General features: G+C 51.0%; 1 protein-coding gene across 1 annotated transcript; it reads right to left on the bottom strand.

The window, feature by feature from the left end:
* Positions 1-1500: 1500 nt before the first annotated feature.
* Positions 1501-14573, bottom strand: CYP11A1 (cytochrome P450 family 11 subfamily A member 1). The gene is made up of 9 exons (XM_060003685.1): positions 14305-14573; positions 10667-10822; positions 8791-8990; positions 7583-7786; positions 6515-6672; positions 3071-3237; positions 2714-2792; positions 2006-2203; positions 1501-1632 (listed from the first exon to the last, which is right to left on the bottom strand). The coding sequence occupies exons 1-9, from the start codon at positions 14571-14573 to the stop codon at positions 1501-1503; spliced, it is 1563 nt and encodes a 520-aa protein (XP_059859668.1).
* Between the last annotated feature and the right edge of the window lie 533 nt (positions 14574-15106).

Genomic DNA, 15106 nt, shown 5'->3' with positions numbered 1-15106 from the left:
GGGAAGGGAAAGACTTGAAGCCTGCCTGTAGCAATCAGTTACATGTTAGTATGAAATACCCCATTTACCTGAGCTGGCAATATTGTGTCTAAATGTGTCCAGGGACAGAAAAACAGATAGGGCCAGAAGAAAGAGCCCTCCACTGAGAGTTAGGAAGCCTGGCTTCCAGCTACAAGCATGCTGTGTGACCTTGGGTGACTCAAGCAAGCTCTCTGGGCTTCAGTTGCCCCATCTATCCCCAAAGAGCTTAACATCCTTGACAGTAAGGCCCTTTCCAACACTAACATTTCCAAGCAAAGATGATTCAAGCCTGGAGAAAGGAAAGGAAGCAGGAAGGAGAGAGAAAGACAAGAAGGAAGAGGATTGTGATGAGGAAAAGCAGAAAGGCTCCAAGAATGGATTCAGAACCTGCAGATCCTGGGAGAAGAGGCCAAGCCAGCTAGGCTGCTGTCCCTAGCGGCACTAGCCCCCCGTCTACCTGAAGAACTTAGAGTTGGGTAGCCAAGGGCCAGGAAGGATCAGGTACCTGGTCAAGCCAGGAGTCATGAAGCTCAGAGGGGGTTAAGGTGGCCAAAATTGAGACCATTGTCAGGCAGTCCAAATAATGTACCAAAGACTCTGCCCCAGTCTCCCTGCCTAATGCCCAGAGCTTGGACAAGTGGGCATGTCCTACTGGAGCAGGAAGTTAAGGCCTGGGGAAGCCCAGAGAAGGGTCAGGTGGGGTAGAGGAAGCATGCTGTCCTCTCGTCCCCAGGGTCAGTCACCTCACGCCAACCCCTCACCCACAGTCACTTCACCACATCATCCCTGGACATGCCCAAGACTCTGGCTGGACCTTGGCAGGAAGTCCTCATGACCCCGCAGGGAATTCCCACCCAGGGCTCAGCCGAGCAGAGCCCTATACGAGCCTCCTGATAGGTGGGCCTGCCCTGGTAGCCAAGATTGGCCCACACCTCTCAGGCTGCCCTGTACTCTCAGCAGAACTCTGCCAAGTCCTATGTCCCTCTGCCTGCTGCTTCAGTAGCTCCTGGTGCAGTGGCAATAGCCCTCCACCAACTCTGCCTCACACCCAACCGGGACAGCAAGGGAGGTTGATCCTGCTGGCTCCTGAGCTGCTGTAGGTGGGTGGGTCCCAGCAGAAACGGTGTCAAGTGCAGCTGCCTTGGGTTCCCCATTCACGCTTAGATCTATTTGCTGATCTGGGTCAGGGAGCATCTCTACAGGACTGATGGATACCTTAGGGGTCAGATGGAAATGAAAACACTTTACAGAGTTTAGCCGTTTATTGCCTTCATGGGATGGGAGAAGAGGCGGAGGAGATGGGGTGAGAGAGGGGTGCCTCAGCTGAGCGCCAACTCCATCTGGTCAGAGCTGGCCAGAAAGGAGCAGGGGTGGGGACCAAGCACTGGAGATGCGGACACTTCCACGGGCCCCACCCCCTTGGGCCGTCCTCCCACACCCCTGCTAGCCTGATTGGCAGGCTGTGCCCACCCTCTCCAATCACGCCTGTGGTGGGTCCTGGTTGAAGGGCTGGAAGACAAGGAAGATGGGTTTGTCGGGCATCAGGATGAGGTTGAATATGGTGTCCACATCACTGAGATGCTGCAATTCAACCTTGAAGCTCTCCAGAATCTGAGAAAGAGGGGTTGTGGGCTTAGGAGAGAGGCAGGGAGAGTCTGTCTCCCCCAGGCCAGGCTTATTCACCTGTGAGCAGTGCCTGTTGAGTGTGATCTGAGAGGCTCCAAGGGGTCTACTGCCAGCTCCTACTGAATCCTGCGCAGAGCCTGAACACGCCACTAGTGCTTTGTCCCCTTGGTTCAGGCTTTCACTTTGGTTTCTACAAGCCCTTTCCCACCCCACCCCCATCCCATCACCACTGTGGGGAACATATGACCAGGGAGCACCAGTGGGTGGTACGTGGATTTGCCCAGAGAGGAGACAGCAGGGAATTGTGGAGGAGGGGAGACAAAGTAACGGGAGACAGATGTCCCCAGGCTTGACTCACATGGATGAGGAAGAGGGTCATCTCGAGCTCAGCAATCCGCCGACCCACGCACTGCCGTACACCCCAGCCAAAGCCCAGGTTCCGGAAGTGAATGAGGTCCCTGTCTTTACCCAGCCACCTGGTTGGGTCAAACTTGTCCGGATTCGAGAAGAAGGCAGGGTCTCGGCCCATGGCATAGATGGCCACTTGTACCAATGTCTAGGGACACAGTGAGCAGAGGTCTGAGTAGGCCTCACCTCCTCACAGCCAGGAGCATTACCCAGCATCTCCACTCCCGGTCCCTAGCCTTGCTACCCAGCTGTGCAGCACAGGACGCTGCCCACTATGTGACCTTGAACGAGGCCTCCCCGCCTTCCCTGAGCCTCGCCCATTAAATGGGCGTGACTGAAGACTTTAGGCCGGGCACAGCGCAAGGGATTGCCCTGCCCCTTTCCTCAGCACCAGAGGGTCCCCAGAGACCCAGGCAGCCAGTGGGATCTCCCTCCTAACCCTACACTCCAGCAACATTCCAAAGACCATCACCCACTGTGTCCACCACCTCTGCCCTTCATTCGGACTTGGACCACTGCCACCAAGGACCCCACCAGCCAGCTCCAGGAAGAAAGGCAGGACAGAAGGCCCCATCGCCCCCATCTGTACGCAACTGCAATCTGCCCCTGGCCCCGTCTGTCTGACTGACAGAGCCTGCAGCCCTCCTGCTGCACCTACCTTGGCAGGAATCATGTAATCTCGAAGAACCAAGTCATTTGCGAGGTATCTCTGTAGGGTCACGGAGATGGGGTGGAGTCTGCCAGTGAAAAGCGTTCAGAAGCTGATGCCCTAAGGCCTGGACGAAGCCCTGCACCTGGCGTGGCATCTCAGCCCCAGCTGCAGCACCCTGGAGGACCTGGAGGCAGGACCCTTCTCCCTATTCCCAGCTATCTTCCCCAGACTTCCCACTTCCTGCTACCAGTCTCCTCCACCAGCGCGTTCTTGTAACCCTGTGCACAGGCACCACCCTGCCCCTGCCCAGGGATTTGTGGGGCGGGGGGCGGGGGGGACAGGCATAGGTGGGGGTGGGCTTGCCTCAGTGTCTCCTTGATACTAGCTTTGAGGAGCGGGACCAATTGCAGCATCTTGCTTATGTCTCCCTGGGCCTGGCGCCGGGCATTCAGGACCTCCTCCCGCAGCATGTCCTGCACATTCAGGCTGCGTGCCATCTCGTACAAGTGCCACTGCAATGTCATGGATGTCTGGCAGGGAGTGAGAGGGTACAGAAAACCAAGAGGACAGGTCACTCCTGGGGCACCTAGACCCAGGCTAAATTTTCGTTGCCAAACACCTCTCCCCACCCTTCTCCCAGTATCCAGAAACCACCATCCACAAAAAGCAAAACAATTCGGACGGCAAACGTCCAAGAAGCCTTTCTTGTGGCCCAGGCAGGAATGTTTGGGGCAGCACTTGTCCCTGCCCTCCCCCTCATGTCACCAGAGCCCACCCATCTCCCCAGCCAGTAGAGGGTCATCCACATAGCTAATGCCTTCTTCCAAAGGACTCCAGAGGCCCTAAGAGGCCAAATCCTACTTCTGTAACGGTTGTACTCCTGAATGAATGCCATTCATCTTGAAATGCCTGTTAAATGACCAGCCCTCTCCCCAGTAGAACTTCCCCCTAAACTTAACATCTGCCTACAGCAGCACAGCATAACGTGAGGCTCAAAAATGCTGAAACCAGGGCTTCCCTGGTGGCACAGTGGTTGAGAGTCCGCCTGCCGATGCAGGGGACACGGGTTCGTGCCCCGGTCTGGGAAGATCCCACATGCCGCAGAGCGGCTGGGCCCGTGAGCCATGACCGCTGAGCCTGCGCGTCCGGAGCCTGTGCTCCTCAACGGGAGAGGCCACAACAGTGAGGGGTCCGCCTACCGCAAAAAAAAAAAAAAAAAAAAAAAAAAAAAAAGCTGAAACCAGAACCACCAGACCTGTTTTCTATCAGTATTGCAATTAGCACATGGTATATACTGAGATTAATCTCAGTGTTGGCCCAAGGTCGTGACTGTTAACTTTCACTGAAGGTATGAGTGACCCTCGTCAAGCCCCACAGTTCAGATTCCTCAGTGGTGGGACCCTGGGCTGGAACAGCCCTCTGCCCTAGGGCTAGGATACGAGTTGTTGGCATATTATCTTACCAAGGACCATATTTTGGTCCAAGAGGTTTGGACATGCTCCTTCTTCTTCCCAGCAGAAACAATTGTGAAAAAATGTCATCCAGTCACTTCCTGGCTTGAAATCCTTGCCTGGCTCCCTGGAGTCCCCAGATCAAGTCCAGAGGCTCTGACCGGACCCATGGACCCCCTCCAACACTTGCCTGTTGCTCCCAGCCCACCGCCACCTCTCTCCAACATGCTCCTCATGCTCTAGCCACACTGAGCTACACACAGCTCCTGAAGCCCAGAAATCTTCCTCATGCTGCTCCCTTTTCCTACAATTCCCTTCCCCAACCTAGGAAGCAAGTGTGTACTCCTTCCTCAAGGCTCAGATCAAATGCATGTATTTGTCTCAGTACTTCCAAGGCTTGACACAGAATGGGTACTCAGGAGATACTTGTTTAATAAGGTAGTCAACTAAGTTACTAGCTGTGTGACCTTGACAAAGTTCCTTAACCTCTCTGTGCCCCAGTTTCCTTATCTGAAAAAGGGTTGTTTGTGAATCCTAAATGAGTTAACACATGTGAAAAGCTTAGGACCCTGCCTGCCACATAGTAATTGCTTAATAAATGTTACCTAAGAATAATAGCTGCTTTGGTGCAGGTGAGCTTTTTTCGGAGATCTCTTCTACATGACTGACAATGAACTATATTTAAAATATGCTCAAAGCCTCCATCTGTAGCCGAGGGACGGAAAGGCCTCCATTAGAGTACCATGTAAATATGATACGTAGGAAATCAAGTTATTCACCTAAGCATGACACATGCTTCTCCCCATTCCTGAAATGCTATTCCTCCTCTGTCCTCCTGGCAATAAGAGGAAAGACAAATTGATTTTACTCTATGGAACACTCTCCCTGTCCTACAAGGCCATGTTAGTCTCTCCCTTCTTCTCAGCGTTGTCAGTACCTGGCACGGGCCTCATCATCCAGCCCTGTAATACGGTGAGGTAGTTATCTGTGTCCATGCTACCTCCTTGTCATGGGCTGATCTTGTGTCTCTCCCAAATTCATATGTTGAAGTCCTAACCCCCAGCACCTCACAATGTGACTGTATTTGGAGATAGGGCCTTTAAAAAAAAAAAAAAAAAAAAAGGTAATTAAGGTAAAATGAGGTCATGTGGGTGGGCCCTAACTGAATAGGACTGGTGTCTGTATAAGAAGAGAAGGAAGACCATGTGAAGATGTAGGAAGAAGACGGCCATCAATAAGCCAAGCAAGGGGGCCTCAGAGGAAAACAACCCTGCTGACACCTTGATCCAGAACTGCGAGACAATATATTTCTGTGGTTTAAACCACCCAGTCTGTGGTACTTTGTCATGGCAGTCCTAGCAAGCTAATATACTCTTCCTCTCTGAGCCATCTGGGAGATTTGAAGTCTACTATATTCACCTTTATAGTCTCAGTGCCCAAATCATAACTAATAACCACGAAACACTAAAGAATTAACCCTCACCATCACATTAGCTTGAGAAAGTTTAAGGTATTGGAAAAAGGGATGGCACATAAGACAGAGAAGTTTTGACTTTCAAGAACAGAAGTTTCTGGGGCTTCCCTGGTGGCACAGTGGTTAAGAATCCGCCTACCAACGGAGGGGACAGGGGTTCGAGCCCTGGTCCAGGAAGATCCCACATGCAGCGGAGCAACTAAGCCTACGAGCCACAACTACTGAGCCTGCGCTCTAGAGCCCGGAGCCACAACTACTGAGCCTGCGCTCTAGAGCCTGTGAGCCACAACTACTGAGCCCGTGTTCGCTAGAGCCTGTGCTCCACAACAAGAGAAGCCACCGCAGTGAGAGGCTTACGCACTGCAACAAAGAGTAGCCCCCGCTCGCCGCAACTAGAGAGAGCCCATGCGCAGCAACGAAGACCTGACACAGCCAAAAATAAATAAATAAATAAATTATTTATTTATTTTTAAAAAAGGACTTGGCCATCCAGGACCTTTAAAAAAAATAAAGAACAGAAGTTTCTGAGGTATTGTTCGGCCTCTGGGAGACACCACAGATGATGCCTTCAGGCATCAGGGGCAGCTTTTCTGAGGTCCTGCCTTCCTTCCTGACTCGGAGTGAGCTGTGTCACCCACCTGTGCCTAGTCACTCCCTCCTCAGAGGCAAAGAAAAAATGGTGGATCAGCCGCAAGGCATACTCCATCATGACCAGTGTGACCCACCCTCCTAGGAGATTAGCATCTAGGAAGTAGAGTCAGGACAGGGAGATGGACCCCACATGGACAGGGTTTCAGACAATGAGGCAGGCTAGTGGGAGGGGGCATAGGGGCACAGGAAGGGACAGGATATGCCCCTACAGCCACCTCACTGTGTCCTCACCGTGTCCACGCCCCCTGCAAGCATCTCTGTAATGTTGGCCTTGACGTCCTCAGAGAGCAGCTTGTCATTTCCCAGGAGCCGGTAGAGGATACCTGGGTAATTGGTGAACTCTCTTTTCCGTCTCAGGTCCCAGTAGAAGTTCTCGGTGTATTTTTCAGCTGTGGGGCAGGAAGAAAGAAAATAGAGTGAGGCCAGGACTTCCCTGGTGGTCCATTGGTTAAGAATCTGTGCCTCCACTGCAGGGGACACAGGTTAGATCCCTGGTTGGGGAACTAAGATCCCGCATGCCATACCATACGGCCAAAAAAAAAAAATAGAGTGAGGCTCTCTGCAGAGGGGAGGGAAAGAGCACAATCTCTGGTGGGAGGTGGTACGGGGGCTTGGGGATTCTAGAGCCCTGCACTTTCTCAGCTGCCGTCTTTCTGAGCAGCAGTCTCTGCTAAATCCTTCATATCTGTTTTTTTGATTTATTGGCCATAGCTCTTTGGGGTAAGTGCTATCATCCCCATTTTACAGATAAGGAAACAGAAGTCCATCTAAGATAATGACTTGCCCAAGGTCACAAGGGTGTCAGGGGCAGGGGCAGGATTTGACTCCAGGCCTGGCATCTTCACCACATCCCAATCAGCCTTCTCCACCCTTTACCAATCTCTCTCACCAAAGTCCTGCTCTGTCACCAAGCACAGCTGTGTCTGAAATACTGGTGCTTAACCCATGTTGGGAATCACGGGCTCCTTGGAAGAATATGATGGACCTCTTAAATCCTCTTTCTCCAGAAAAATCTAATCAGCCCACCATATTCAGGGGTTCCTGGGCCTTCCTGATGCCCATCCCTGCCCACCAGAGGGTGGGTTTTCTACATGGCAAGCCAGTGCTCATTGACATAACTTGGGACAAAGAGGCAGGCTGAGACCTGGAGCTTCCAGCTGACTTTCTCTCTCCCTCTGTCTCTTTCTCCCCACTCCCCCAAATCTCATCCCTGCCAACCGAGGCCCGGATTTCCCATCTCCTGAGGTAGACAGGGCTCTCCTGGCCCCCACATATGGCTGCTCAGGGTACAACCCTCACCTTTATTGAAAATTATGTCCCATGCGGCTACATGGTCTCTCCAGGTCTTGGTCCTGAACAGACGGAACAGGTCTGGAGGGAGGTTCAGCATGGGGACACTAGTGTGGAACATCTGGTAGACGGCATCAATGAACTTCTGGGCCTCAGGGTCCACTACTTCGTCCAGCATCCCCAGGCGCTCCCCAAACATGACATTGGTGATGGCTGCAGGGGAAGCAAGGTTGAGGAATCTCTTCCAACCCGACCATCTGAGAGCCTCTGCTCCCAGGAAACCATCCCATCCAACACATAAGAACCCCTGCACCCAACCTCAGCTTCCTGCAGTAAAGAAACTGAGGCCTGAGTCCCAAAGGGCTAAAATTGCAGGGCTAAGGAAAACTGCCTTTCTGGCGGCCAGTCGGGTCCTTCAGAGGGTCATGTGGCAGACCCTAAAAAGGGATCACTTGAGTGGGAAGCAGAGCCTCCAGCCCAGGCTGGGATGAAACTGCTCAGCCCCTCTTCCCCCAGCACCCCCAGCAGCCTCTCGGCTTTCCTCCTGGAAAGAGAGGTTTCTCGTCTATAATTGACCAAAATGGCTAAATACTTCCTGAAACATGTCAGATGGGTGCCTGGGGGACATCAGTCCCTGGTAATTGGCCATCCAGGACCCACTCTGGCTGGACATAAGAAGACACAACAACTCCAAGGTTTTCCTACCTCCTGGGTCAGCAATCTGAACGCTGATTTCATGCCAAACTCTGGGCACTCCAAATCTCCTGAAGAGACCACATGGGCCCCCATCAAGCCACAGGGCCTTTGCATGTGCATGTTTCCTCTGCCTACGCTGTCCAACCTCCTTATTCCATCTGGATAACTCTTACACATCCTCCAATACCCTGCTCGGATTAACCACCCAACCCTCCCCTTCCCTCCCAGACCTCAAAGGGAAGGTCTCTGTCCCAGGAGATTTGCGGAATGAAGGACCAAGCCAAGCCTGGCTTTTGGAGGAAAGTGGCAATAGGGACCTACATTTTAGAGACTCTTGCCCCCATAGCATGAATCAGATGAGAGCGTGCAGCTCCCCCTGGGTGGCTGATGGCAGAGAATGTGTTCAGCGGCTCATCTCAAGGCAATCCCGACACTTCTTCAGGGTCTGTGTTGGGTCTCTAGGTGGGACGCTGGGTTCTCCCTCCCCCAAGACTATGGCCAGGTAGGTTCAAGCCCCTTACACTCAAAGGCGAAGCGAAACAGGTCTTCCCTGATGTCCCCTGAGAACTTTCCAGAGCCCTGCTGCTTGATGCGCCTGTGCAGGACGCCGACGAAGTCCTGAGACACTGGGTTCAGCAAGGGAATGAAGTTCTTTATGGCCTCTGGAGCCATCACCTCCGTGTTCAGGACCAACCGGTCTTTCTTCCAAGCTCCTGCCTTCCTGAGAAAACATGGGCCCTCGGGCCCTCACGGTCACAAACCCCAGGCCTGGCAAACACAGAGGGGGCTGACTTGGCTCTCCCAGGAGGCTGAGCCACAGCTCAGAGTCCAGCACTCCATCCACGTCCTCCTCTGCCCTCACCTCCTCCCAGCTTCTGCCTGGCCTGGGCGGGGCAGCGGGGAGAGAAGTGGGGAAGTGTGTGACAAGAAAAAAAGAGGCTGAAGGAGAACAAAACCCCAACCCTGCTCTACTCTCTCTGCTGCTGCTGCTTCAAGCCAGAGAAATCATATTCTTAGAGCCTTTAAGCAACTTTCCAACCCTCTAGTCTTTGCCTCTGCTACAGGCCTGCCCTCCTCACCACTTCCCCTTGCTCCTGGCCAATCTCACCTCCTACCATTCAAGGGCCCCTCTACATCACCTTTTCTGACCCCTGCACAGACACAATTGACCAACCTCTGCACCCCCAACATGTCCCATTAATCACATTGGTGGGGAATCTCAGGTGCCCAGAATAGGGTTAATGCCCATTCTTATTCTCAGCTTATGGCCCATTCTTGAAAATAAATCCATGCAAAGCCCTCTTTGTCGTTTTGGGGCTTTGTTTATTTACAAGCATGTTATTATGAACTCACCACCCAGCAGAAAAACTAGGAACTTGACAATAACTTACAGATGCCCACCTGGTCCTCCCACATCCTGCCTCCCCGGCTAAGAGGACCATCAACCTGAATCCCTTGTTTGCTTTTGTATATAGTTTTATCTGACCAACATGTATTTCTAAAACATACTTTTTAAATATGTATACTTGTTTTCAACTTCTTATAAAAGCTGTCATGATTTGGTTTGTTCCCTCAATTTCATATTTCTAGCGATCATCTGTACTGTTGTGAGTCACTGAGTCTGTTCTTTTTGACTGGGGTATGCCACTGTCATTCATTCCTGCTCCTGTTGGGCATTTAAGTGGTTTCCAGGTTCTCACTATTATGAACAACCCTGTTGCAAACATTCTAGTACCTGTCTGCCTCGGGGGGGGCAGGATATTCTTTGGAGTATATGCTTGAGAGCAGAACGGCTGCATTGTAAGCATGTGACTATTCAACAGCAGGAAGTGATGTCCAACCATTTTCCAAAGTGATGCCATCAGTTTTCAGCCCCACTAGCAAACTATGAGCATTCTAGTTGCTCTATATCCTCACCAACACTTGCTATGGCCACATTTTAAATTTTTGATGAGCAATTTGGCGGAAAACGGTACCTATTACATTTAAATACACTGATTTGTTCATGTTTCTCACTGTTCCTTTAGGCTATAAGGGACTCACGGTGGCAGGGCCCTGCCCTACTTGTGACTCAGAACCCAGCACAAGGACTGGTACATAGTAGGCACTCAATAAAATGGAACTTAATGAATGAACCAGGAAATGAGGACTTTTCAAGGTCTTTAATTACTCAGTAAGATCTTCTGCCTGACCATGTCGCTGAGGATTGGCAGGGCAGTTCACCATCCCCATCATCTGTTTTATGGAGGCAGGAAGATGACAGGGATTTGTCTAGAGGCCCCAGCTAGAAAGAAAAGGCAGGGCACGCATGGCCCCAGCCCCTCACCCCCAGCCTCTGCCCTCGCCACAGCTGCCCATCATCTCCCTCCAGCCCCTGGGAGATGGCCCAAGACTCACTTCAACAGGACCCCGATGGGTTTCTCGTAATACTGGTGATAGGCAACCCAGGGTGGGATGTTGTATCGTTCTGGGTTGGGTCCCTCGAACTTAAAGAGAAGGGCCACATCTTCAGGGTCGATGATATAAACTGACTCCAAGTTGCCGAGCTTCTCTCTGGAGGGGCAGAGAAGGGGTGCTGTGATGTAAGGTTTGAGGAGAACCACGCACACCCTGGGCAATCAGGACACAGTTCTCGGCTCGTCTGTAACCACCTTGAGGCTGACAGCGCAGAGCAGACAGGCCTGGGAGTGGATTCCGTTCCACAGCCTCCTCGCTGTGTGACCTAAGTCCCTTACCCTCTCTGAGTCTCAGTTTCCTCAGTGGAGATAAATGCAGTACCTGTCTTACAGCTGCTGAAGGATAAGATGATATGAAGTCTAGGGCTGTGATTCCCGTGAGACATTCTATAAGTGACAGCTTTGTGCTTCTCTTATCATCACAGTGGCTCCTGCCTACCTCAGCACATCCCCAAGACTTACCCAGGGCCTTCTATGGACCATCAAGTCCTCCATGTTCATTCTTCCTTTGTGTCCACACTCTCAGCACCCTCCACCCTCTCACCCAGGCAGAGCTCAGAAACATGGCGCCTTCGTGGCAGCTTGGGGTGACCCTGTACTGCTTGTCAGGCAAGCCAGGCACCAGGCCAGGCAACCCCTTCTAGGCTCTAGGATTGAAGTTCTGGGAGTGGCTGCCCTGCCCCCTGGAATCAGATGTCCAACAAAGTACCTTGTCGCTATTAAAATAAAACTACAGTAAAACGTCAGACCCAGGGTATAAATATACCTCAGAGCACTTTGCGGAGAGTATTAAAGCACAGCTCTTGTGAAACAACAGAAAATTCTACTTCTCACTTGCATCTGCCTTTTGCATAAGAAAGTTAATTCAAGATACCCTTTAAAAAAAAAAAAAAAAAAGGTCATGAAGAACCTAGGGGCAAGATGGGAATAAAGACGCAGACCTACTAGAGACCGCACTTGAGGACATGGGGAGGGGGAAGGGTAAGCTGGGACAAAGTTAGAGAGTGGTAGTATATATATGGACATGTATACACTACCAAACGTAAAATAGATAGCTAGTGGGAAGCAGCCGCATAGCACAGGGAGATCAGCTTGTTGCTTTGTGACCACCTAGAGGGGTGGGATAGGGAGGGTGGGAGGGAGGGAGACGCAAGAGGGAAGAGATATGGGGATATATGTATATGTATAACTGATTCACTTTGTTATAAAGCAGAAACTAACACACCATTGTAAAGAAATTATACTCCAATAAAAATGTTAAGAAAAAAAGGAATTAAATATATTTATAAATTACGTTCTTAGAGTAAAATAGCAAAATAAAAGATACTTATTTCTAAAGAAAAAGAAAAAAGACACACTTTAAGGTAAAATATCATGGAACATACAGGTATAAGCCAAATTCTCATTCTCTCTCTCTCCCCCCTCCCTCCCCTCTCTTCCTCCCTCTTCCCGGAGAAAGGAGAGGGAGGGGGAAGGGGGAAGGGAAGGATGGGGAGATGGAAAGAGCACTGCTTTAACCACTGACCCAGAGAGCCTGGGCCTACCTTCCGCAAGTCTCCTTGGCGAGCCATGGCCTCCTTTTTTTTTTTGAATTTAATTTTATTTTTTATACAGCAGGTTCTTATTAGTTATCTATTTTATACATATTAGTGTACATATGTCAATCCACGGCCTCCTAGAAAATCCTCTCAGTGTTTTCCCAGCTGCCACACGGCCTCAAACCACTGACTCCATTAAAAAAAAAAAGCTAAGCAAAGTCCTTGAACTGCTATTGTTATTATCAATTCCACCTCTGGGAATCTAGCCCAAGGCAGCTATCTGACATCAGACAATGATGCCTGATGGATGAGAATGTTCATAGCAAAAAAATGGAAAAGAATGTCTAATAGCAAAAAAAAAAAAAAAAACCTAGAGTGGACTAAATGTCCACTTTAAAGAACTGGCTAAAAAAATATACCTTATCCATGCTATGGGCTACTATGCTGCCTTTTCAAATTATCTTAAAGTGAGAAAAGAGAAAAGAGAAAAGAAGTCCTCCATACATTGCTATAGGACAACGCCAAACAGCGTATAAATATATTCACATTCTGAATGGAATATAAATATTATCAAAACTGAGATTGTATCTGATTTCAATTTTTCTAAATTGTTTGATAAAGAACAGGGACAGCCTTGTATTAAGGAAAAATCCACAAAACTTGTATTTTAAATTCCTCACGTTCATTTAGAAGTTTGTTATTTCAAGGCTATAGCTAGAATAGTGACACACTGAACTGTAAGTTAGACAATCAAGGTTCCAGCCTTGGGTTCGCCCTGATGAGCCGTGTGACATTGGTAAGACCCTTCTCCTCTCAGGGCCTCAGTTTCCCCATCTGTAAAGTGGGGATAATAGCACCAACTTTAAGGACATGTGCCAAGGCTCAGATGAAAGTGACTCAGAAAGTAGAAAGGGGTTTTATAAAATAAAAAGCTCCTACGGGGACTAGGGGCAGGATGGATGAGGCGGGGTGGAAGAAGGGGATAACGAGAGAGCTCCATGAAGTGAGGTTGGGGATAGAGGCCTGGAAGAGAGAAAGAGACAGACAGACAGACAAGGAAGAGACACTCAGGAGCAGACTTCTCCCAAGCCTGACATTCAGTCTGGCGGGGTGGGGGGGCAGGCAGCGCCCTGCCTCCAGCCAGCTATAAAAAAGTCACTTAAGACTTCAAAAGGCATTGTGGGAGAGGGAGGAAGTGACCCTGACTAGGGAGCTGCTGGTCCCCTACACAAACTAGCCTCCTCCCCCAGCCCACCTATCCAACCAGCTAACATGTCCTACATGCCCTTTCCTCATCTCAACCCTTTCACTTAAAGTAAAAGTATTGTCCCTCCTGGTGTCCCCTCCCTGCCCTCCCATCCCCCTCACCTACGCTCTCAGAAAAGAACTCAGGTGTGTCTTGAAGCCCACCCACCTTAGAAACTGCTAGACCAGAACAAGTGAGGCCTCCCACCAAGGGCAGCCCCCAGACCCCACCCCCATCCCAGGGCAAGAAGGTGGGGTACACAGTGGTCAAAAGACCGAAGGCCCTTCCTCCTGGCAGGAAGCTAGGCAGATGCTTGGGGAAGAGGGGCTCCAGCCAGGCCTAGTGGAAGGGACAAAATCAGCTGCTCCAGAGCTGCACAGGGCCAAGGGCCGAGGCCAGCGCCCCAGCAGGACAGGGTTCTAGCTGAGGGACCAGGGCAAGAATCCTAACCTCTCTGAACTTCATTGTCTTCTGATAATAGGGATGATAAACTTACCTTGCAAGGTGTGCTGCGGATAATGGATGTAGGGAGGCATTTGTCAGGGCTTGTTCTCTTAGCATTCCCACCTCCCTAAAGTTTCAAAGGGTATAGGACCTGGGGACTGTTGAGGCCTCAGGGCTGGGAAGTGAACCCACTGTCTGGGAAGCCTTATCCCTTCTCCTGCCACCCCCAGGCAGGAAGAAATAAAGCCAGAGGTGAACAAGAGCCTGGAAGGGGAGGGCAGACCATGCGAGGAGAGGGGAGCCCAGCAGGGCTGCCCTATCCCACCAGCCCCCAACCTCTGCCAGGCTTACCTGTAAATGGGGCCATACTTCTGGAAGTTCTGGACGTGGTGATAGTGGATTTTCTGTGAGCCCTTCTCCCTCCAGAAACGGTATAGGTTAAGCCAGCCATTGTCACCAGGGGTGGGGATCTCGTTGAAGGGGCGAGGGGTTTTAGTGGAGATGCCGGCTCCCTCTCCAGTGCCCACCCTGGGATGCCCCAGGCCCTCCCGCGGGGTGCTCAGGAGGGGCTGGCAGCCTCTGACCAGGACTGAGTGGAGCGGAAGCCCCCTGGCCAGCATGCTGCCCCTACAACTGCTCCTACTGCAGCAGGGCCTGACGAGGTGACTCTGGCCCTGGGCCCCTGGGGCCCAGCTTATAACCACCAGCTCAAGGTTAAGCGAGAAGCTGACAAAGCGGTCAGCCTCCCTCCTCCTCCCGCTGGCTCCAGCCCACATAGCCCCTCCCAGACTCGAGAACTGTAAAGAAAGAATGTTGTCCACCATTCCAGTTCTACAAAGATCAAGCCATTAGCCACTGCGGTCACCCACCTGAGGGGAACCCCTCTGTGCACCCTGAGGGAGACTTCAGGATGAAGAAAAACAGGAAGCATTTGGATTATACAGGCCCCTAGAGAGTTAAGATGTATATCTAAGGAAAACTTTCCATGCCCCTGGACTCTTGCACCTTCCCCTACATAGAAAAGCACTAAAAGCATTAACTTGAGATGTCTGTTGATTGTGATTAGCAGTAATCTTTTCATGTTAGGCTACATGGTTTTTTTCCAGCAAAAAGTTCATATAAATCGTGGCTTCTCCCTTACTTTTCTGGAGCA

Source organism: Delphinus delphis, chromosome 2, assembly GCF_949987515.2.
Source record: "Delphinus delphis chromosome 2, mDelDel1.2, whole genome shotgun sequence".
NCBI classification, from domain to species: domain Eukaryota; kingdom Metazoa; phylum Chordata; class Mammalia; order Artiodactyla; family Delphinidae; genus Delphinus; species Delphinus delphis.
The sequence above is the reverse complement of the archived record's forward strand: the minus strand, read 5'-3'. Positions and strand labels throughout refer to the sequence as shown.

Bases quoted from the DNA above. Each gene is read 5' to 3' on its own strand.
- CYP11A1 (XM_060003685.1), bottom strand. From the start codon at position 14,573: ATGCTGGCCAGGGGGCTTCCGCTCCACTCAGTCCTGGTCAGAGGCTGC. The intron at 10,823-14,304 runs GTAAGCCTGGCA...CTGCCCCTCCAG, and splicing joins AAGTATGGCCCCATTTACAG to AGAGAAGCTCGGCAACTTGG. The intron at 8,991-10,666 runs GTGAGTCTTGGG...ATGTTTTCTCAG, and splicing joins CCCATCGGGGTCCTGTTGAA to GAAGGCAGGAGCTTGGAAGA.